This window comes from Nansenia antarctica (genome assembly GCF_963989245.1).
Source record: "Nansenia antarctica genome assembly, chromosome: 8".
In the NCBI taxonomy this organism is placed as follows: Eukaryota; Metazoa; Chordata; class Actinopteri; order Argentiniformes; family Microstomatidae; genus Nansenia; species Nansenia antarctica.
The window spans coordinates 10,778,516-10,802,210 of NC_137678.1; the positions used below are offsets into that span (position 1 = coordinate 10,778,516).

Below are 23,695 nucleotides of genomic sequence, written 5' to 3' on the forward strand. Positions count from 1 at the left end.
CTAGTTAATGACACATGCATTCATCATAATATGTCCTTACGTGAAATGGAATGGAAATAACGTTCATAAAAGTGTATTTATGATGGTGAAAGGCTTTCTACTCCTGCCTCAGACCCTGTCTGCAGCAGTTGATGACAACCAGATGGTTATTTGCTCATCGTGAAATATGTGGGGGGGGGGGAGTGCAATAGTCCAAAATGCAGCAGCGAGTTTTAACCAAAACAAGCAGAAGAGCTCGTGAGATTCATCAAAATAAGCCTGGATTTTCTTTTAGTGACATTGATGGAATACCCCCCTAATGAGAAACAAGACAAAGGACACAGGCGTTATTCTCCTGCTCTCTGGAGCATCATCAAGGTGTTTAATTACATTGGGGGGAAAGGCTGCAGTGATGAAACAGCATGATGAACACCAGCACAGACACGCCCTGGTGCTGAACATAGCATGATGCAGTGTTTCCTCCAGGATTTTTCACATTAGTGGCGGAGCGGTTGTCTTTCGCGCGCATTTTTTTCCGCGTGCACGCGCATAAAACGCGCACTGGCGCTCAAAACAAAGACGTAGTTTCACCAAAAACTAGAGGGTGGCAACAATTATAATTTCTTAAATAGCGGTTAAGTCATTAAAGCCGAGCAGGTGATTTTATATAGAAGGTGATCAAATACCAACACATCCTACAGCTGCAGCGGAACATGCGGAACGCGCATTACACACACACACACAGAGAAAGATCAATACGAAGTAGGCCTACATGAGAGTACACGCACAAAACCGGCTAACGTTACTCATTAACTGTTTACACAAGTAAAATCACAGTGTGACAGTCAGATGGAGCATTCGGTAAACAACAACAGCAAGGTAATGCTATCAGTTGAGTTAAAGAAAACCAACTCTTACCTTTGAGGACACCAACATGAGACCTGCTTACCCGTACCTCCGCCGTTCTGTTCGTGGTGATTTTAGAGGCAATAGATTATTTTTGCCCCGCGCTTATTGCTATGAATAATTCGAAGCTAGGTGCTTGCACGTTAGGTGCGAGAATGCTCGGTTAACCCATTAGCGGGAACATTATTTGTTTCACAAAATAGGCTGATTTAATTGACCATGAACATCAGAGACATACATTACGAATGTTCATTTAAAATACTCTATACTGAGCACTGGTATAAGAACATGAACCAGAGAACAGCAGTAAATGCAATAACCCACAGTCGTCGCTGAGGATGTTGCATTTTCGATTAGGATACGGGATTAAAGGCACCGGCGACGGGCTAAAAGAGAAATCCAAATGTCCTGCTAAATTCGGACCAATCACAAAACTGTTTTGAAAGCGCGTCGCCTCGCGCCGCGCGCCTGTTGAGAGCGATTCAGTCTCGATTGCAGTGCGAACACAAACGACGAGGTTAATTGCAACATTGTAACATATTGTAAATAACTACGCCCTAAATCGTAACGAAATGTTGGTCTGGAAGCGGCCTAAATCTAGCTTCAATCTGCTTTTTTTCTGTTCTCCGGTCATAATAACTCGCTGCCTTTCTGCGCAGCCTGAATCAAAGTGGACTGTCTGAATCAATTAGTGGCGGCCCGCCACGAATAAATGCATATAGAGGAAACACTGTGATGAACACCAGCACAGACACGCCCTGGTGCTGAACTCAGCTAGCTGTCACAAACCCTTTTTTAAGTTCCTTTTCATAAAAATCACGAGTTCTCTCCTCTGTCCTGAGACGGATACCTCGACATTAAAACAAACAAACAAATAAAGAGACCACTTCTGAGTACCTCCCCCTAGCAGGGCAGAGAGTCATTAAGGGTCAGATTTCCTCTGGCTTCCTCTGGTGGTTCAGAGCAGCCCGGTGTGGACCCTGGTGGTGTGGGACCCTGGTGGTGTGGGACCCTGGTGGTGTGGACTCTGTGGTGTCTCTGTGGTGTGGACCCGGCCGGTGGTGGTTCTGGTTAGAAGCCGGTGCTCTTGCCGGTGTCGGCCACCTTCAGGTCTTTGGCCACCAGGCTGGCCGTCACAGGGTGCATGGAGGCACGGTGGGCCAGGAAGATCCTCACCGCCTCCTCACGATACTTCTCAAAGTTATACACCTCTCTGCCACACAGGAAGAAGAAAAAAACTAACATATGTCATACAGAAGTAGTAGTGAGTTGTTGAAGATTTGACCTAGCGGGAGCATGTGAAGATTGAATAGTAGAGGTCCCAGGATTGATCCTTGAGCGGCACCACAAGTTATTGCAATCCACTCAGATATAATTTCCAATGGAGACACAATCCTTTCTGTCCGCTAGATAGGTCTTAAACCAATTCAGGGCAGTACCTGAAAGTCCGACCCAACTTTCTAGTCTGCCAATCAGAATGGTTATGGTTGTAACTTGTTTGTAATGTAAGTGTGTCTGCGTCTGTAATTTGTTTGTGATGTATGTGTGTCATCGTTGGTGAATTGCATTTTTATCTCAATGAGACAGACCTGAATACGGGTTAAAAAAAAAAAAAGTTCAGTCTTATTCAGTTCAAGATAACACAACAATGAATCCAGATTCCAGATATCGTTGCCGGCGGTTACCTGAAGAGTGGCCGGGTGAACTTCATCCTGCCCTGGTCTGTCGCCATCTTCAGTGCCATGGCAACCATGTCCTCCCACTTGGACTTGACACACATCCGCAGCCACCTGGGGGGGGAGGGGGAGAGAGAGGGAGTGGAGGGACAGAGAGAGAGAGAGAGACAGAGAGAGAGAGAGATAGAGAGAGGGGGAGACAGAGAGAGAGGGGGAAGAGAGAGAGAGAGAGACAGAGAGAGAGGGGGAAGAGAGGGAGAGAGAGAGAGAGACACACAACAGGTGATGAGACACATAGAAGCCTTTTCTCAGTTGTTAGGAACTAAACTGAACTCAACAATATGTAAGGAGAGGAGCCTAGATCTTCTCCTCCAATGGGGTTTTCAGAAGGACGTGAGTGGAGGAGAGGAGGAGTCGTGTTCCTAGCCAATGAGAGAAGGCTACAGAGAGACAGACATGCTGCAGTGGAGTCCATGCGTCACTCACCTGAAGCGTATCTCAGAGTTGTTGAAGGCGTTGAAGTCGTACACTTCCTGCATCCGCTTCATATGGGTCAGGGGGAGGGGCTCCTGAAGAAGGAGGAGTCACACACACACACAGTCATAAGGCAGCTTCGGAACGCTGAGCAGTTACCATGGCGCCAACTTTCCTTTTCTTTTTGTTGAACGTAACTTTCACTTGGGTGAGGCTGGCGACATTAACCTAAACAACCATCAGTCATGTGGGGCTGTGTGTGAGGTTGCCATGGTGACCAGGTGAGTGACAGGTGTGCTTACCTCCTGCAGGAGGAGAGACAGGAACTCAATGAGCTGGTGGGTGGAGAGAGTCTTCACATCCGCTTCACTGAAACCTCCCAGATCTCCCTCTTTGGCCTAGAGAGAGAGAGAGAGAGAGAGAGAGAGAGGGAGGGAGGGAGAGACAGAAAGAGTGAGAGAGAGACAGACAGAGAGAGAGGGAGGGAGAGACAGACAGACAGACAGAGAGAGTGAGACAGACAGAGATAGGGAGAGGGAGAGAGATAGAGAGAGAGAGAGAGGGACAAAAACAGAGAAACGGGCAGACTAACACACTACACACTACTACATGCACTTCAGACACTGTATGTGACAGAATGACAGTATGACAGAATGACAGAGTGACAGAATGACAGAATGACAGAGTGACAGAATGAAAGAGTGACAGAATGACAGAGTGACAGAATGACAGAGTGACAGAATGACAGAGTGACAGAATGAAAGAGTGAAAGGATGACAGAGTGACAGAATGACAGAATGACAGAGTGACAGAATGACAGAATGACAGAGTGACAGAATGACAGAGTGACAGAATGACAGAGTGACAGAATGACAGAGTGACAGAGTGACAGAATGACAGAATGACAGAGTGACAGAGTGACAGAATGACAGAGTGACAGAATGACAGAGTGACAGAGTGACAGAATGACAGAATGACAGAGTAACAGAGTGACAGAATGACAGAGTGACAGAGTGACAGAATGACAGAGTGACAGAGTGACAGAGTGACAGGATGACAGAGTGACAGAGTGACAGAATGACAGAGTGACAGAGTGACAGAATGACAGAGTGACAGAGTGACAGAATGACAGAATGACAGAGTGACAGAGTGACAGGATGACAGAGTGACAGAATGACAGAGTGACAGAATGACAGAGTGACAGGGTGACAGAATGACAGAATGACAGGATGACAGAGTGACAGGATGACAGAGTGACAGAGTGACAGGATGACAGAGTGACAGAGTGACAGAGTGACAGAATGACAGAGTGACAGAGTGACAGAATGACAGAGTGACAGAGTGACAGAGTGACAGAGTGACAGAGTGACAGAATGACAGAGTGACAGAATGACAGAGTGACAGAGTGACAGAATGACAGAGTGACAGAATGACAGAGTGACAGAGTGACAGGGTGACAGAATGACAGAATGACAGAGCGACAGGATGACAGAGTGACAGGATGACAGAGTGACAGGATGACAGAATGACAGAATGACAGAGTGACAGAGTGACAGAGTGACAGAGTGACAGAGTGACAGAATGACAGAATGACAGAGTGACAGAGTGACAGGATGACAGAGTGACAGAATGACAGAGTGACAGAATGACAGAGTGACAGGGTGACAGAATGACAGAATGACAGAGCGACAGGATGACAGAGTGACAGGATGACAGAGTGACAGAGTGACAGGATGACAGAGTGACAGAGTGACAGAGTGACAGAATGACAGAGTGACAGAGTGACAGAATGACAGAGTGACAGAGTGACAGAATGACAGAGTGACAGAATGACAGAGTGACAGAGTGACAGAATGACAGAGTGACAGAATGACAGAATGACAGAGTGACAGGGTGACAGAATGACAGAGCGACAGGATGACAGAGTGACAGGATGACAGAGTGACAGGATGACAGAATGACAGAATGACAGAGTGACAGAATGACAGAGTGACAGAGTGACAGAATGACAGAATGACAGAGTGACAGAGTGACAGGATGACAGAGTGACAGAATGACAGAGTGACAGAATGACAGAGTGACAGAATGACAGAGTGACAGAATGACAGAGTGACAGGGTGACAGAATGACAGAATGACAGAATGACAGAGTGACAGAATGACAGAGTGACAGAATGACAGAGTGACAGAATGACAGAGTGACAGGGTGACAGAATGACAGAATGACAGAATGACAGAGTGACAGAATGACAGAGTGACAGAATGACAGAATGACAGAATGACAGAATGACAGGGTGACAGAATGACAGAGTGACAGAATGACAGAGTGACAGAATGACAGAGTGACAGAGTGACAGGGTGACAGAGTGACAGGGTGACAGAATGACAGAGTGACAGAATGACAGAGTGACAGAGTGACAGAATGACAGAGTGACAGAGTGACAGGATGACAGAGTGACAGAATGACAGAATGACAGAGTGACAGGGTGACAGAATGACAGAATGACAGAGTGACAGGGTGACAGAATGACAGAATGACAGAGTGACAGAGTGACAGAGTGACAGCTCCATGCAGCCATGTGTCTCAGGTACGGTCCTCACCTTCACCCATCTCTGGCACAGAGCAATGCAGGCGTCCGCCATGGTGGTGTCATACCTGGGGGAGGTAGAGGGGGGGGGTGCAGAGTTAAGAGGACCAGGAAAGACATGATGAACATGAACACAGTTGTGTGCCTCTCACAGTTATGGACGACGACGACTATATATCAAAAGTGTTTTCAATTTCTGACGGGTGAAACCAATATGTAAAAAAATACCATCAAACTAGACAGATACAATTTCTGTGGAAATGGTGAAGTGTGCTTGCCCCTCACAGCCAGTAGGGGGCAGGTCAGTGGCCTCTGAGCCAGCCCCCTGAACCTGGGCCACCCCCCACTACCCCCCGGCGAAGAACGCTTGTCTTTAACCCACCCAGCTTACAGCAAGCACACTAATAAAAGCTGAGAATGTCTTCCTTAACCTCATAGTACCGAGAATGTCTACCTTAACCTCACAGTACTGTGTGTTTGAGTTCACATCTTAACTCTTGGAGTGGAGAGACAAAAGAAGAAAAAGAAATGCTTCACTGTCCCATTACTTACACAGCACTGCGTGTGTGTGTATATATATATATATATATATATGTGTATAACCATGTGAACAGGAAGGTTAACTCACTGTGGTGTATAGGGGGGCATGCCTGGGGTGTGCATCCAGCCGTTCCAGTCAACCTTGTTCAGAATGTCCACCTGAGAGAGAGAGAGAGAGAGAGAGAGAGAGAGAGAGAGAGAGAGATGGGGAGAGAGAGATGGGGAGAGAGAGAGAGAGAGAGAGAGAGAGAGTTGCCACATGAGGGTCAGAGGGGGGGGAAGGCAGGAAGAGCTGAGTGTCATCTACGTAGTTGTGGTAGGAGAACCCGTGTGAAGGGATTACCGAGCCAAGAGACTTGGTATAGAGGGAGAACAGTAGGGGCCCCAGGACAGGGCCCCAGGACAGAGCCCCAGTGGTGAGGGTTTGTGGAGAAGTCAACGATCCTCTCCATGTCACCTGGTAGGAGCAACCCGCCAGATAGGAAGCAAACCAGGAGTGTGCAATGCCAGAGAGTAGGTGAAGAGGTTACCTTGTCTACAGGTAGATAGTGTAAGTAAGTAAGTAAGTAAAGCTTTATTTATATAGCACCTTTCATACAAGAAATGCAGCTCAAAGTGCTTTACAACAGGAATAAGAACATAAAGTGAATATAAAAACATATAAAAACATATACATGCATAGAATGAATATAAAAGCAGGGGAAAACAGTAAAAAGAAAAGGTAAAGATCTAACTTTCCATATCCCTTTCATCTCCCTACCTTACACAGTCTTTCTGTACTTCCCACTGGCTTTCCACCAGCACCACAAACAGTTTTTGGAAAAGGTCTGTCTCAGTCTCTGTGTACGTTCTCAGTCTCTGTGGACGTTCTCAGTCTCTGTATACGTTCTCAGTCTCTGTGTACGTTCTCAGACGTTCTCAGTCTCTGTATACGTTCTCAGTCTCTGTGTACGTTCTCAGTCTCTGTGTACGTTCTCAGTCTCTGTGTACGTTCTCAGTCTCTGTGAACGTTCTCAGTCTCTGTGTACGTTCTCAGTCTCTGTGTACGTTCTCAGTCTCTGTGTACGTTCCCAGTCTCTGTGTACGTTCTCAGTCTCTACTAGACCTTGCACCAAAAATCCAACTACTCAGTATCAACATTACATTTTCTTTCTTTTGCACACCTCTTTCAACTAGTCAGTCTGTGTACGTGAATATAAGAGCAGGGGAAAACAGTAAAAAGAAAAGGTAAAGAAAATACAATAAAAATAAATTTAAAAAAGGGCTAGTTGATAAAACATTTAAAGTGCAGTAGCTGGCAAATGAGCAGTGGGCAGGTGCAGATAAGCTAGTTGAAGGCTATATTGAAGAAGTGCATTTTTAGCTTTCTTTTAAAAAATATTTAGTGAGCTGGCTTCCCTGATCTCTAAAGGTCTATAGTGACCTTGTCTACAGGTAGATAGTGACCTTGTCTACAGGTAGATAGTTACCATGACTACAGGTAGATAGTTACCTGGTTGTTGAAGTAGGTGTAGAGGTGGGTCTTCCACTGCTCGGTGGTGACGCTGCTGTAGGAGAACAGCTGAACGTATGACTTGACGAATCCCATGAAGACCTCTGCAGGAGACAGCCAATCACAAGCCAGGGTTACACAGCCAATCACAAGCCAGGGTTACACAGCCAATCACAACACCAGCGTTACACAGCCAATCACAAGGCCAGGGTTACAAACACAGCTCTACTGTATGTCAGGCTGAGGGTGTGTGTGTGTACAATAGTAGTTTGGAAGTATTCAGAGATAATAGCTAATTAATTTAAAGAAAGTTATTCATAGCCAGTGAATGACAATCGGTGCGTTTGTGTGTATAAGGTGTGTATAAGGTAGGTAGGTGTGTGTGTGTGTGTGTGAGTCTGTGGTTGCGTAAGGTGTGTGTGTGTGCATGTGAGTGTGTGTATATCTGTGTGTGTGTGTGTGTGTGTGTGTGTGTGTGTATATCTGTGTGTGTGTGTGTCTCACCGGGGCCGCCCAGCAGCTCCTCCAGGTGGTACAGCAGAGCGAAGCCCTTCTCGTACGGCACCGAGGAGAACGCGTCATCTGGGTCCACCTCAGACAGGTCAGGGACCAGGTTGGTCAGGGGGTTCTTAGCCCCGAACGTGTTCACCTGGTGGAGCAGAGGTCATAGGTCAGATGTGGCTGGGACACACCTGTACAGCACACCAACACACTCCCTCACAAACACCACACACACCGCTCAGGAACCAACAGGTAAGGAGGTTATTTGTCGGTGGAGTTGTGGGATGTGTTATTCTTGAGTATATTTACGTTAATATCATATATTTATCATAGCATTATGCCTCCAATCGAGCATCTTCCCGGAGACTTTGAAACCTGCGGTAATCAAGCCTCTATTAGAAAAGAGCAGCCTAGATACGTCTGTTCTAAATAATTACAGACCTTTAACTAAATTACCTTTTATAGGAAAAGTTATTGAAAAGATTATTCATAAGAAATGTAATAACTTTTTGATTTCTAATGGCTGCCTTGAGAAATTTAAATCCGAGTTTCGCCCCAATCACAATTTGACACCGTTGATCATGAAATTCTGATGGACAGACTAGAAAGTTGGGTCAGACTTTCAGGTACTGCCCTAAATTGGTTTAAGATCCATCTAGCGGACAGAAAGGATTTAGTCTCCATTGGCAATTATATATCTGAGTGGATTGCAATAACTTTTGGTGCCCCTCAAGGATCAATCCTTGGACCGCTACTATTCAATCTTTACAGGCTCCCGCTAGGTAAAATTACAACAACAAAAAAAGTTTTGATGTGTGTGTGTGTGTGTGTGTGTGTGTGTGTGTGTGTGTGTGTTCACCCACCGCCTCCTGCAGGTCCTTCCAGCCCCCCATGGCTTTAAACTGCCTGAACTGCTCGCTCTCCATACACCGGCCAATCATACGCTCCAGGTACACCGTGTGACCCTCGTTCAGCCTGTCACATGACAGTCACATGACCACAAGGAAGGAACAAGGAAGGAAGTACATTGTGAAAACTTTGAGAGAGCACTGTGCAACGTTGAGAGGTTTTGGCGGATCGTACCAGAAGTGCTCCCAGGTCTTGTTGGTTACCAGGTTACCAGTCCAGCTGTGAGAGATCTCATGGGCGATGACCTGGAGAGATGAGGAGCACACAGGTCAATACACACACACCTGTACAGGTAAATACACACAAGTTAATACACACACACCCCTGTACAGGTAAATACACACGGGTAAATACACACAGGTAAATACACCTGTACAGGTAAATACACACAGGTACAGTTAGGTCCGTAAATATTTGGACAGTGACACAATTTCCATAATTTTGGCTCTATACGCCACCACAATGGATTTGAAATAAAACAATTGAGATGTAATTGAAGTGCAGACTGTCAGCTTTAATTCAAGGGGTTGAACAAAAAGATTGTATGAAACGTTTAGGAATTGCAACCATTTTTATACACAGTCCCCTATTTTCAGGAGCTGAAAAGTAATTGGACAAATTAACATAATCATAAATAAAATGTACGTTTTTTAATACTTTGTCGATAATCCTTTGCAGGCAATGACTGCCTGAAGTCTGGAACCCGTGGACATCACCAAATGCTGGGTTTCCTCCTTTGTGATGCTTTGCCAGGCCTTTACTGCAGCTGTCTTCAGGTGTTGTTTGTTCGTGGGTCTTTCTGCCTCTAGTTTTGTGATTGACTCAGCCATTGCAGAATATTCAAATTCTTTGCCTTAAAAAACTCCTGGGTTGCTTACACAGTATGTTTTGGGTCATAGTCCATCTGTATTGTGAACGCCTTTCAATCAACTTTGCTGAATTTGTCTGAATCTGAGCAGACAGAATATCCCTAAACACTTCAGAATTAATCTGTCTGCTTCTGTCTTCTGTCACATCATCAATAAACACTAGTGACCCAGTGCCATTGGAAGCCAGGCATGCCCATGCCATCACACTGCCTCCAAGGTGTTTTACAGATGATGTGGTAAGCGTCGGATCATGAGTCGTTCCAAGCCATATCCATACTTTTTTCTTCCCATCATTCTGGTACAGGTTGATCTGAGTTTCATCTGTCCAAAGAATGCTCTTCCAGAACTGGGCTGGCTTTTTTAGATGTTTTTTTTGGCAAAGTCTAATCTGGCCTTTCTATTCTTGAGGCTTATGAATGGCTTGCACCTTGTGGTGAACCCTCTGTATTTGTTCATGTGAAGTCTTCCCTTTATGGTACACTTGGATAATGATATGCCTACCTCCTGGAGACTGTTCTTCACTTGGTTGGATGTTGTGAAGGGGTTTTTCTTTACCATGTTAAGGATCCTGTGATCACCCACAACTCTTGTCTTCCATGGACATTCAGACCTTTTTGTGGTGCCGAGCTCACCAGTGCGTTCTTTTTTTCACAGAATGTACCAAATAGTTAATTTGGCCACTCCTAATGTTCCTGCTATCTCTCTGATGGACTGCATGTTGTGTGTATACAGCAACAGCTTCCAAATGCAAATGCCACACTTGGAATCAACTAAGACCTTTTACCTGCTTAATTGATAAAGAAATGGCCCATGAAACAGCTTTGAATCAATTGTCCAATTACTTTTGGTCCCTTGAAAAAGAGGGAGCTACATATTAAAGAGCTGTAATTCCTAAACCCTTCCTTCAATTTAGATGTGAATACCCTTACCCTAAAGCTGAGAGTCTGCACTTTAAGCCCATATTATATAACTGTAACTTGAAGATGTTTTGGTAAACAGCAAAAATTACAAAAAGTCTGTCTGTGTCCAAATATATATGGACCTAACTGTAAATACACCTGAACAGGTGGATATAGAAATATGCACACACACACCTAACCCTAAGTTTTGTCACACACTATTGTCACTTTTTTATCTTGAATTATGCCTATTGCCTATAGTCTTGTGCTGCAATGTCAGGAACCAAAGCTTAATAATTGTACACGTTATGTGTAATGTGACAATAAACTTGAAACAAATGCAGATGCATACAGTATACTCTCACTCATACACACACATTGTGTACTTACATTAGACACACACACACACACAGTGTACTTACATTAGACAAGGACCTGTCTCCAGCCTACAAGAAAACAACAACAAGAAACAAAGTTACCTTAGTTACCTCAACACAGACAGAGAGGTGGCCCATCTCACCAGCAGTGTGGGGGGGGGGGGGGGGGGGTTCTCACCAGCAGGGTGGGGGTGGCGAAGGTGAGGCAGGGGTTCTCCATGCCCCCGTAGGGGAAGGAGGGGGGCAGGACCAGGATGTCGTAGTGACCCCACACATAGGGGCCCGCCAGGTCCTCCGCTGTCTTCAACATGGTCTCTGTCTGAGAGGGTGACACACACACACACACACGACACACACACGACACACACACACACACACACACACACACACACACACACATGTTAGAGATCTTATACTTAATCATCATTCTCCTCATGGATAATTAGGACACACACACACACACACACATACACACACACACAAACACACACACTCACCTCTGAGAACTCAAATGCTGCCTTGTCCACAAACTCCTTCTCTGACCACACCGCGCTCCTGGGCCCGATCTCCCTGGTACACCACAACAACAATATCAACAACAACAATATCAACAATATCAACAACAACAACAACAACACATGTGTTACATGAATACATTCCTAGTGAAATGTTAGTAAGTGTGAGAAAGTGATAGGATAGATTAGGAGGAAGGAAGGGAGTGTGTGTGTGTGTGTGTACCTGCTCTCCAGAGCTCCCACCACGATGGCGATGAGGTAAGAGGGCATAGGCACCTGGGAGGGGTGAAAGGTCAGTTAGCGACAGCTCTACATCATATGGACCTGCAGCACATGCAGGAAGGATCCCAAAGATCGCATCGCTCACGTGTACAAATATCTTCAGTTCTTTATGAGACTATGGCGGCTGCCAGTCTAGGTAATTAATGGGAAACAACACACATATATACGCGCGCGCACACACACACACACACACACACACACACACACACACACACACACACAGCCAACTCTAATCTAACTGTTCTCTTTAACGACCTCATTACTGCCTCCTCAGCAGCTGCCTGACAGGACTGTACCTTGTACCAGTGATGCCAACACACCTGACCAGGTAGGGATGATGTCATAGAACAGGTAGGGATGATGTCATAGAACAGGTATGGATGATGTCATAGAACAGGTATGGATGATGTCATAGAACAGGTAGGAATGATGTCATAGAACAGGTAGGAATGATGTCATAGAATAGGTAAGAATGATGTCATAGAACAGGTAGGGATGATGTCATAGAACAGGTAGGGATGATGTCATAGAACAGGTGGGATGATGTCATAGAACTGGTAGGGATGTCATAGAACAGGTATGGATGATGTCATAGAACAGGTAGGGATGATGTCATAGAACAGGTAGGGATGATGTCATAGAACAGGTACGGATTATGTCATAGAACAGGTATGGATGATGTCATAGAACAGGTACGGATGATGTCATAGAACAGGTAGGGATGATGTCATAGAAAAGGTAGGGATGATGTCATAGAACAGGGGGCCGTTCCACTAAAGGTGGATCAGTATATCGGCGATTGAAATAAATCAGGCGATCAGGCAACTCGGGATTGGAATTCAAGCCTCAGGTGATTCCTCGAACGAGGATCAGGCTTGTGTGATCAGTGTTCACAGAACACCGGCTTACAAATCTTCGATATGGGCGCGTGCACGCAGACATAAAGAGCCCCGAAGAGTCGATCTGTCGAAATGAAGATACTCCACTCTGCAGGGGTTCTACATTTGCGCAGCATTCCGAATTATTGATCTTTATGAAGACGGAAAAATAAGATGTAAAATAGTGCAATACTGCCGCAATTAACAAGGCGAGGGAAATGGTTTGGCAAGAAATTGCTGACCGATTAAATGCGTAGGTCATACTAGCCCCAGTTATTGTTATATGTTCATATTTTAATAAATGAATTTTACTACTGTGGTGATATCAGCAGCAGGCTACAAACCGTCATAACGCCACGATGGCCTAGTGGTACCGACCGCTGCCATAGGATTTATTCGTCATTTTTAGACAGTGGTTCAAATCCCTCTTCGGACACACTTTTTACTGCATTTCGTTGTCTGAATCTAATCTAAAATCTCATCTAAAAAAGTATGTAGGCTATAAAATGATGGTGCAGGCTAATTTACAAGAACTGACACGATTACAATGGTGTTTGAAGCCTTTGCATGAAATCTTCGGTTAAATGTAAAAACATATATATATATATATCACTTAGTCAAGTCTCGAACACGCAACCTTTGGAACTCTAGCTGGCTGCCTTAACCACTACGCCAACCAGACCGCTGTGATGACAACAATGCAAGTTGATAGACATACCTATTTATTTTATTTTATTTTTTACACTTTTTAATTTATTTATCCATCGATCTATCTATCTATCACACTTTCAAAATATCAGGTTATCTATCTATCGATCGATCACACTTTCAAATTATCAATCTATCACACAGTCAAACTATCTAATCTATCTATCTCGTGTGAAGTGGGAACTAATATTTCCTAAAAGACACATGAGGAACTGTCGTTCGGGGTTTAGTTTCCGCCTGTGAGCCTTTTTTGACGCACGTATTACTTTAGCCAGTGTTTTAGCCTGCTCGCGACCAGGCTAATTATATCTGACTCAGAAGGAGCTCAACCAAGCAGCGAATTATTTGAGCCACATTGATGGAACCGAACGCAAGCAAACATTTTCGAGGCTTAGAACTTTATCGAGGCTTAGAAGATAATCCACCTTAGTGGAATGGGGCCCTGGTATGGATGAAGTGATTCATAGAAAGAGACAATGTCTATGAGAGGGGTGGCAGTGGCAACAGGAGGTAGAGTCGGCGTCTAATGATCGCAAGGTTGGCGGTTCGAACCCCAGCTGACCACATGTCGAGGTGTCCTTGAGCAAGGCACTGAACCCCTAATTTGCTCCAGGGTCGCCTCTATGGCAGACCCCTTGCCTAGAGCATAAAATACGAAATTCCAACAATTGACTGACAAGTTGATTGCATGACAATAAAACTATTATTATTATCATATTAGAGGGGTAGAAATGGAGAGAGGACTGACTGGCTGTCTGAAGCGGTAGAGTGATGGAGTGATGGAGTGATGGAGTGATGGAGGGGTAGAGTGATGATTGAATGAATGGTCTTTATTGTCATTGCTACAGTACAGGTACCAAACAACGAAATTTAGGAGGGGTGGCTCCTCTGGTGTTAGGAAATTTTAAAAAAAAAACTTTAAAAAAAAAAATCACAAGAAGGGAAGGAGCTGGTTTACATAAATAAAGGCTATGTACACTATCCACTATACTATACTGTACAGATAGACGACTAGGGTTGTCATATTGCACAATAGTGTTATTTCACATTTATTTAAAGTGTCGCAGTTTGCAGGCTTGAAATGTACATATTTGTGCCTCAGCACTACACCTGATTTTTTCAGTCCATCAGCTGCTGGAGGGGTAGAGTGATGGAGGGGTAGAGTGGTAGAGAGACTGACTGGTTGTCTGAAGCGGTATTGTGATAGAGGGGTTAGGGTTACTGACTGGTTGTCTGAAGCGGTAGAGTGATGGTAGGATGGAGGGATGGAGGGGTAGAGGGATGGAGGGGTAGAGGAGTAGATGATAGAGTGATAGAGGGGTAGGTAGAGGACTGACTGGTTGTCTGAAGCGGTAGAGTGATAGAGTGATGGTAGGATGGAGGGGTAGAGGGATGGAGGGGTAGTAGGGTAGTAACTGACTGGTTGTCTGAAGTGGTAGATGACTCTGTTAGAGGGATAGAGGGGTAGTGATAGAGGGGTAGAGGGGTGGTGATAGAGGGGTAGAGGGGTAGTGATAGATAGAGTGAGAGCGGTAGAGGGGTAGTGATAGTGATAGACAGAGTGGTAGAGGGGTCGTGATAGAGTGATAGATAGAGTGATAGGGGAGTAGGTAGAGGACTGACTGGTTGTCTGAAACAGTAGATGACTCTGTTGGAGGGGTAGTGGTAGAGGGGTAGATGATAGAGTGATAGATAGAGTGATAGACTGACTGGTTGTCTGAAGCGGTAGATGACTCTGCTGCTGTCCTGGGGGTCAGGCTCCTGTCCATCACGTAGGGCACTCATCACAGCCACCAGCGCTCTGGGGACAGACACCTACACACACACACACACACACACACACACACACACACACACACACACACACAGACAGACAGAATAATCACTCATCACAGTTACTAGCTCTCTGGGGACAGACACCTACACACGTGTGTGTGTGTGTGTGTGTGTGTGTGTGTGTGTGTGTGTGTGTGTGTGTGTGTGTGTTACCTGGGCGTAGTAGGTGTGTGTGTGTGTGTATGTGTGTGTGTGTGTGTGTGTGTGTGTGTGTGTGTGTGTGTGTGTGTGTTACCTGGGCGTAGTAGGTGTGCTTCACAGAAGGGCTGTCCTGACAGGGGACCATGCTCCTGCAGTGATTGGCCTGGAGAGAGGGGAGGAGCCAACGACATCGTCACATCACTGAGGTCAGGCCTCCACCCCAAACCTCCACCTCATTCACAGCAGGCGAGGCTGGCGGAGGTAGAAATCGGAGGACGGGCTTATTGTAACGTATGGAACAGAATGAGGAAAGGCCTCCACCTGGGGGGTATTCCATCAACGTCATTAAAGGAAAATCTGGGCTTATTTTGATTAGTCTCGCAAGACTGATAAAAAAAATAAGCCTGGATTTTCCTTTAGCGACGTTGATGGAATACCCCCCAGGTCTACATGTATTCTACAGGATCATCACATTACTGAGGGTAGATCTTCCCCTCCACCTGTCTACATTCAAATTAGAACTGAGCTGAAGAGGAAATTCAGCAACTTTTGGAGGACAATGAAACCTGAGCCTGAGCCTAATAATTTGACTTTTGTGTACCTGGACATTGGATTTAAGAAAAGCAATCCTGAATCTGACCAACTAATTAACCCCCATCACCCATGTAACAATAGTAAAGCTGTTAGTATTAATATCAGCAGGGGTGGGGGGGGTGGTCAAGGCCCTGTCCTGTAGATCTCATCTCTTCTACCCGCACCTTGGACACACAGAACACTGGAGGAGGGGAGCTCGGGAATGCTGGGGGAGTGTTGAGGGTGGGTAAAATTAGTAAAACATATATTTTTTAAATGTTTTATATGGAATGCCACTGGTTAATATTCTTTAGGGAAAAAAAGTGTTCAAGTGTTTTTTGTTAAAACAATATCATATCGTCACCTTCTTAAAATAATGGCTTACGTCACTTTTGAGGAAATGTATGTTTCTGCCTAAATATCATATATTCTAGATTTGGTTCAGTTTATTCTGTTTTTCGCAAAACTTGAAAATATGACTTAAACCATTATTTTAAGAAGGTGATGATATGGTACTGGTTAAGATGACTAGTGAATAGACATTGTGACGTTAGAATTATAAGGTTCTATCTCAATTTTTGGTCAAAATTTAGTTTTGTACATAATCTGATCCATTAGGTGTTTATTAATGCCTGTGTGGTGTTATTTTTTAAATATTTACATTTTTTAGTTAGTAATTAATAAAATACAAAGGTTCCATCTCACAAAACATAATGGAATGTAAAAACGTTGACGCTCAATATCTCTGAACTGCCCTAGACGGAGATAGAACCTTATAATTCTAAGCTCACGACATGTCAGTCACTGTAAGAGAGCAGAAGTGGTTGTGTGTCAGTGACCATAGAGCTGCTGGCTGAGGAGGTTGTGAAAGGGTTGTGTTGTGGTTAGTCTGACAACATCCTAACAAACCAGCTTTACCAAGCATTTTCCTCTCTAACGTCAGATCCCTGACGAACAAGATGGATGAACTGAGACTACAGGTGGCCAAAAACAGCATCGTAGGGGATAGCTGTGTGATTATTCTGACCGAAACCTGGCTAAATGACAACATTGTGGACGCTACTGTTAGCTTAGAGGGGCGCACGCTACATCGCGCCGACCGAACGGAGCGTAGCGGGAAGTCAAGAGGAGGTGGGATCATAATATCGACGAAGGATAGCTGGTGCTTAAACACGAAAACTGTAAGTAGCCACTGCTCCCCAGACCTAGAATACTTGACTGTTAAATGCCGACCCACATACCTCCCTAGGGAGTTTAACGCGGTGCTAATTACATGTGTGTATATAGCGCCTAGCTCAGACAGCAAAGTAGCATTGGCGCGACTATATGACGTCATTAGTAGCCAACAAAGCACTGATCCACAGGCTATTCACATCATAGCGGGGGACTTTAATCATGTCGACCTGAAGGCAGTACTACCCAAGTTCTATCAGCATGTAAAATGTGCAACGAGAGGAGAAAAAACACTGGATAAGGTATACACCAACATCAAACGTGCTTACAAGGCTAGTCCGCTAGCTCATCTAGGCATGTCTGACCATGTGTCAATCCTCCTGATTCCTGCATACACTACAATGGGGAAAAGTGCTCCCACCACCACTAAGACTGTCAGAACCTGGCCAGAAGGGTCCGCTCCACTGCAGATCTGCCTAAATGACACCCTATGGCAGGAATATGAGCATGAGGACCTGGAACAGTACACGTCGTCGGTTCTGAACCACATAGTGAACTGCACCAACTCAGTCACCCTGGACAAACGGGTCCGGGTCTACCCCAACACGAAGCCATGGATGACTGGGAAGGTCCAAAAACTGATAAATGAGAGGGACAACGCCTTCTTCGCAGGGAAGCGCACACCGCTGTACAGCTCCACCAGGGCCAACCTAAAGCGCGGCATCAAAGCGGCCAAGGCAGAGCACAGAGAGAAGATTGAGGAATGCCTCCTGAGCAACGACTCCAGGCGGATGTGGCAGGGGGTTCAGCAGATGACAAACTTCAGAGCCAACAGGCTCACAGCCGCAGAGGACGACCCCCTGCTGGCGGGAAAGCTGAACACCTTCTACGCCCGGTTCGACGAGGGGCGAACGGAGGTAACCACAACACAAACACCACTCTCTCCAGCTCTCAGCAGCCTCACCCTCACAGAGCATGAGGTGAGACGCGTACTGAAGGCGGTGGACCCCAGGAAAGCCTCGGGGCCGGATGGCGTCCTGGGACGGGTGCTGAGAGACTGCGCCGACCAGCTGGCCGGGGTTTTCACCAACATCTTTAACCAGTCCCTGTCCCAGGCCACCGTCCCACCCTGCCTGAAAACCTCAACTATCATCCCAGTCCCGAAGAAAAGCACGGTGAGCTGCCTAAACGACTACCGCCCGGTGGCACTCACACCAATCATCATGAAGTGCTTCGAGAAACTAGTCCGGGCCCACATACTCACACGCCTCCCGCCCAACCTGGATCCATACCAGTTCGCCTACAGAGCCCACAGGTCCACAGAGGACGCCATAGCGACGACTCTCCACGCCACTCTATCCCACCTGGAGAGGGGAAACAGCTACGCGAGACTGCTCTTCGTGGACTTCAGCTCCGCCTTCAACACCATCCTTCCAGACAGGCTAGTGACCAAACTACTAGACCTGGGTCTATCACACTCTATATGTGCGTGGATCAAGGACTTCCTGACCGACCGCCCCCACACCTCCACAGCCCTCAGCCTCAGCACTGGGTCCCCCCAGGGCTGCGTGCTAAGCCCCATCCTCTACAACCTCTACACCCACGACTTCACCCCCGTCCACCCCAGCAACTACATCGTAAAGTTTGCAGACGACACCACCGTGGTGGGATGTATCTCGGGGGGGGACGAGGCGGCGTACAGGGATGAGGTAGAGCAACTGAGCAAGCTGTGCAAGGTTAACAACCTGCTGCTAAACAAGTCAAAGACCCAGGAATTCATCGTAGACTTCAGGAGGAAAAAGTCCGAGATCCAGCCCCTGCTCATCGACGGAGAGAGCGTGGAGAGAGTCTCAACCCTCCGATTCCTGGGACACAACATGCGGGATGACCTGGCCTGGAAGGACAACACAAAAGGCACCATCAAGAGGGCACAACAGCGGCTATACACCCTGAGATGCCTCAGGAAAGAACACAACAAGCAGGAGATACTGGTGGCCTTCTACCACGGCGCAGTGGAGAGCATCCTCACCTACGGCATCTCCAACTGGTTCCACAGCTGCACAACAGCGGAGAGAAACGCGCTACAGAGAGTCGTGAGAACAGCACAGAAGATCACCGGCGCCCCCCTCCCCTCTCTGGAGGAGCTGTACAACACACGCTGTCTCAGGAGGGCCTCCAAGATCTCCAGGGACCCGACCCACCCTGGGCACGTACACTTTGTCAAGCTGCCCTCGAACAGGAGGTACAGGACCCCGGCCGCTAAGACAAACAGACTGAAGGACTGCTTCTACCACAGGGCCGTCAAGGCCCTGAACACAGAAAAGGCCTAAGTTCTGGGCCCACGACAGTCCGGACGGATTGTATGGCAGCTAGTGCTGAGGCACAAACATGTACATTTTCAAGCCTGCAAACTGTGACACTTTAAAATAATGTGAAAAAATACTTTTGTGCAATATGACAACCCTAGTTGACTATCTGTGCAGTATAGTACAGTGGATTGTGTACATAGCCTTTATTGATGTAAACCAGCTCCTTACCTTCTTGTGATTTTATGCTTTTATGCTTTTTCTAAAATGTTTTTTTTTTCCCTTTCCTAACACCAGGGGAGCCACCCCTCCTAAATTTCGTTGTTTGGTACCTGTACTGTAGCAATGACAAATAAAGTCCATTCCATTCCATCCTGACTGGAATGAACACACAGTCTTACTGCAGCTGGGGGGTATTCCATCAACCCTCCAGGACAAACAGACGTGTAAATATTAATAATAACGTGAGTGTGTGTGTGTGTATGGTGTGTGTTACCTGGCACTGGCTGAAGAGGTGTGTGTGTGTGTGTGTTACCTGGCACTGGCTGAAGAGGTAGGGGTGTGTGTGTGTGTGTGTGTGTGTGTGTTACCTGGCACTGGCTGAAGAGGTAGGGGCGTGTGTGTGTGTGTGTGTGTGTGTGTGTGTCAGTGGCGGCTGGCCGATAGAGGGCGCTGGGGCGCCGCCCCCACCTTCACAAAAAAAGTTTTTTTTTTAAATAAACATTGTTTATTCACAAAATGCGGCTGATATTCTGTCGGCGCCTATCAGCATTCATTAAAAATCCTCCAATACAATAAACATTTTTATCTGTGTGTGTGTGTAAAACTCACTGTTAATATACATAGGGGAGAACGCGGGGGCGCCGGTCAATGGATGTCTATGCCAGGACGAATACTTTTCATTTACACGTGAGCTGTAGCAGCGCTCCAATTGGCTGTCTCTATTTCTTGGCCAGGGCGCACAAATGTGCGTCCTCCTGAATCTCCTGTTGTATTGCAGACAATGCATTATGCTGAGGACTCCCGACTGCCGGTTTTCCGGACTTCGGGCTTCCGGAGTATTTTAAATGAACATTCGTAATGTCTGTCTCTGATGTTCATGGTCAATTAAATCAGCCTATTTTGTGCAACTAATAATGTTCCCGCTAATGGGTTAACCAAGCAGCCTCGCACCTAACGTGCAAGCACCTATCTTCGAACTATTCATAGCAATATGCGCGGAGCAAGGCGGAGGTACGGGTAAACACGGCTCATGTTCTGTCATCAAAGGTAAGAGTTGGTTTTCTTTAACTCAGCTGATGCATTGTTGTGTTTCTGACATGGTCTGGTTGTGTTTCTGACATGGTCTGGTTGTGATACATCATTGAATGTGTTGACCTGCTGTGATGTGTTGACCACCATCACTCTCCATCATCATCCATCATGTGTCTATGAAATAGATAGTACTGTACTACTGACTGCAGCATTCATCTCTGCTCATTGATGTAGCCATGTCACACAGACACATAGTACACATATTCATCTGCTACCTTTATTAACCTGAGTGTAGCTGTGAGGCCTGTACTAGCCTTGTTGACTAGACTTCCTCCTTGTCTGACACTGGGTATTGGACCGTACCGACGTCCATAGACCGGTCACTCTTCCACCTCAGTGTCTGTAGTTGACAGGGTAACTTCTCCATGGCCCACACGGTCATTTTAAGGGTGAAAGTTGAAATGATACAATGGTTGTAACGCCAGTGCGTGTTTATGCGCGTGCACGCGGGAAAAAACCGTGCACGCGAAAAAAAACGCGCGCTGCGCGGGCGAAAGAGGACCCCCCCGCCACACTGCTGTGCCCCACCCAAAAATTTTAGCACCAGCCGCCACTGGTGTGTGTGTGTGTGTGTGGCTCAGCAAGTATTGCTCTGTCTCTGCGATTATTGGCAGCCGCCAAATATGGCGGAGACGGTGTTACTTGTACCCGTGAGTCTTGTCCTGTTGTATGTGAAAGACATTGTCCATGTCTGTTTGTGAATGCATCCCATCTGTGCCTTCAGTATTTGTGTCCCTGTATACTTGTTTCTATGTGGACAGAAATAAATGATTAAAATGTGTTACCTGGCACTGGCTGAAGAGGTAGGGGTGTGTCTTCCCAGCGGTCTGTTCAGGAGTGAGCCACTGCAGAGCTGAAGCACTGGGAGCCGTCACATAGGTCACCTCCACGATCACATGCTGCCCCCTGACACACACACACACACACACACACACAGTATTTTAATCACAATGTGTCAACAAGTGAAAAGAGTATGATCAGAAAAAAAAAGGCTTTTTTATGTGTGTGTGTTTATTGATGCTTCTCTCAAGGCGACTGAAGGTGCTAATTGGCTCAGAGTGTTCTTTAGGGGTTACCTGGAGAGGTCAAAGGGCAGGGCGATCTCTAGAGGGGTTCCCATGTAGCTGTGCTTCGGTCCCAGAGCAAACTTCGCCTCCTGCCCATTGGCTGTCACCTTGGAGACCGTCAGGTCCTTGGTGTCAAGAGTCTGCAGGGAGTAAACAGAGAGACAGGCAATCATTTGGGTTACCGACTGTTACAAAGGACCATTGCCAAGCCCAATGTGTCAATCAAACACAAGACTCACCACTTTCCCTAAAACACACCTGGGGGGGTATTCCATCATCGACGTCGCTAAAGGACAATCCAGGCTTATTTTGGTAAATCTCACAGGATTTACCCAAAAAAAATCCAGCCTTATTTTGATAACTCTCGCGAGACTTATGAAAATAAGACTGGATTAGTCTATCCTCAGATCTAAAGTCCACCAGCCTCTCTAAAACACACCTGTAATCTACCCTCAGATCTAAAGTCCACAGGCTTGCCACGCCTGTCAAAGTCCCACTAGCTGTCACTAGTGGTGCAGGTGCTTAAGTCTCAACAGCGGCTGGTATATTTCTATCTCATTCACTGATAAGGTGTGTCTCTCGTCTGAGCTGGTAGATTTACACGATTTCCCTGAAATGAAAATGTGTTCATGTGACGAAAACAAAAGCAGAAGTGGGAACTGATTTGATTGAATCTAAAGCGCTATTTATGAATCAGCCTATTATTAACCCCCCGCGATTCAACACAACACAATACCAATATTATACTACTACTACTACTACTACTACTACTACTACTACTACTACTACTACTACTACTACTACTACTACTACTACTACTACTACTACTACTACTACTACTACTACTACTACTACTACTACTACTACTACTACTACTACTACTACTACTACTACTACTACTACTACTACTACTACTACTACTACTACTACTACTACTACTACTACTACTACTACTACTACTACTACTACTACTACTACTACTACTACTACTACTACTACTACTACTACTACTACTACTACTACTACTACTACTACTACTACTACTACTACTACTACTACTACTACTACTACTACTACTACTACTACTACTACTACTACTACTACTACTACTACTACTACTACTACTACTACTACTGATACATACCTAGTCTATTACATTGTAGCAACGATGCTAGTCGAAACATGATCTCTGACACATTGTAGCAGAGGTGAACCTTTGATACGCTGGAGTTTCACTGACACAGCCGATCACATAACCTCTCACACCGAGCGACCTGACAGCAGCAACTTAACACGCTGTGTTTCATACTCCTGTTCATACACTGACGCATTTGTTAGTGATCCGGTGGCTATGCAAAGGTATTTACTGTAGCGTCTGCTAGGAAGAATGAATGAACTTAGCTCGCCGGCTAGCCAACTGTTCACAACAGAGAGAGGAAGGTGCCTTATATTGTACCAGGGAGGAGAAATGGTCCTCCAGAACTTCCACTGTGAGCGCCACCTTCGCTTTGAGGACGTGGCTGTCAAAGTCCACATGGTAGGTGAGGTTCAGGTGCTTGGTAACGCACTTGGAGAAGGAGGAGAAGGAGCAGGGGTCTGAAGCTGAAGCCATGGTCGATCCGGGAGAATGAAGAAGAGAGAGCGCAGAGAGCATGCATTATAAACTACAACCAGCGGTGTGACAGCGTTCTGC

The 23,695-nt window shown here is 46.0% G+C and overlaps 1 protein-coding gene across 1 annotated transcript; it reads right to left on the minus strand.

Annotated features, from left to right (window-relative positions):
• Positions 1-270: 270 nt before the first annotated feature.
• Positions 271-23,614, minus strand: LOC308163684 (leukotriene A-4 hydrolase-like; the record flags this gene model as incomplete). Its single annotated transcript, XM_080537865.1, has 19 exons — positions 271-2,098; positions 2,571-2,675; positions 3,048-3,130; positions 3,338-3,433; positions 5,636-5,690; positions 6,251-6,321; positions 7,655-7,758; positions 8,159-8,303; positions 9,019-9,130; positions 9,239-9,309; positions 11,255-11,278; positions 11,388-11,528; positions 11,707-11,779; positions 11,948-12,000; positions 15,303-15,407; positions 15,664-15,732; positions 21,721-21,841; positions 22,012-22,142; positions 23,459-23,614. 19 exons carry the CDS (start codon positions 23,612-23,614, stop codon positions 1,957-1,959), a joined length of 1,857 nt encoding a protein of 618 aa, XP_080393991.1. The 3' UTR covers positions 271-1,956.
• Positions 23,615-23,695: the final 81 nt, after the last annotated feature.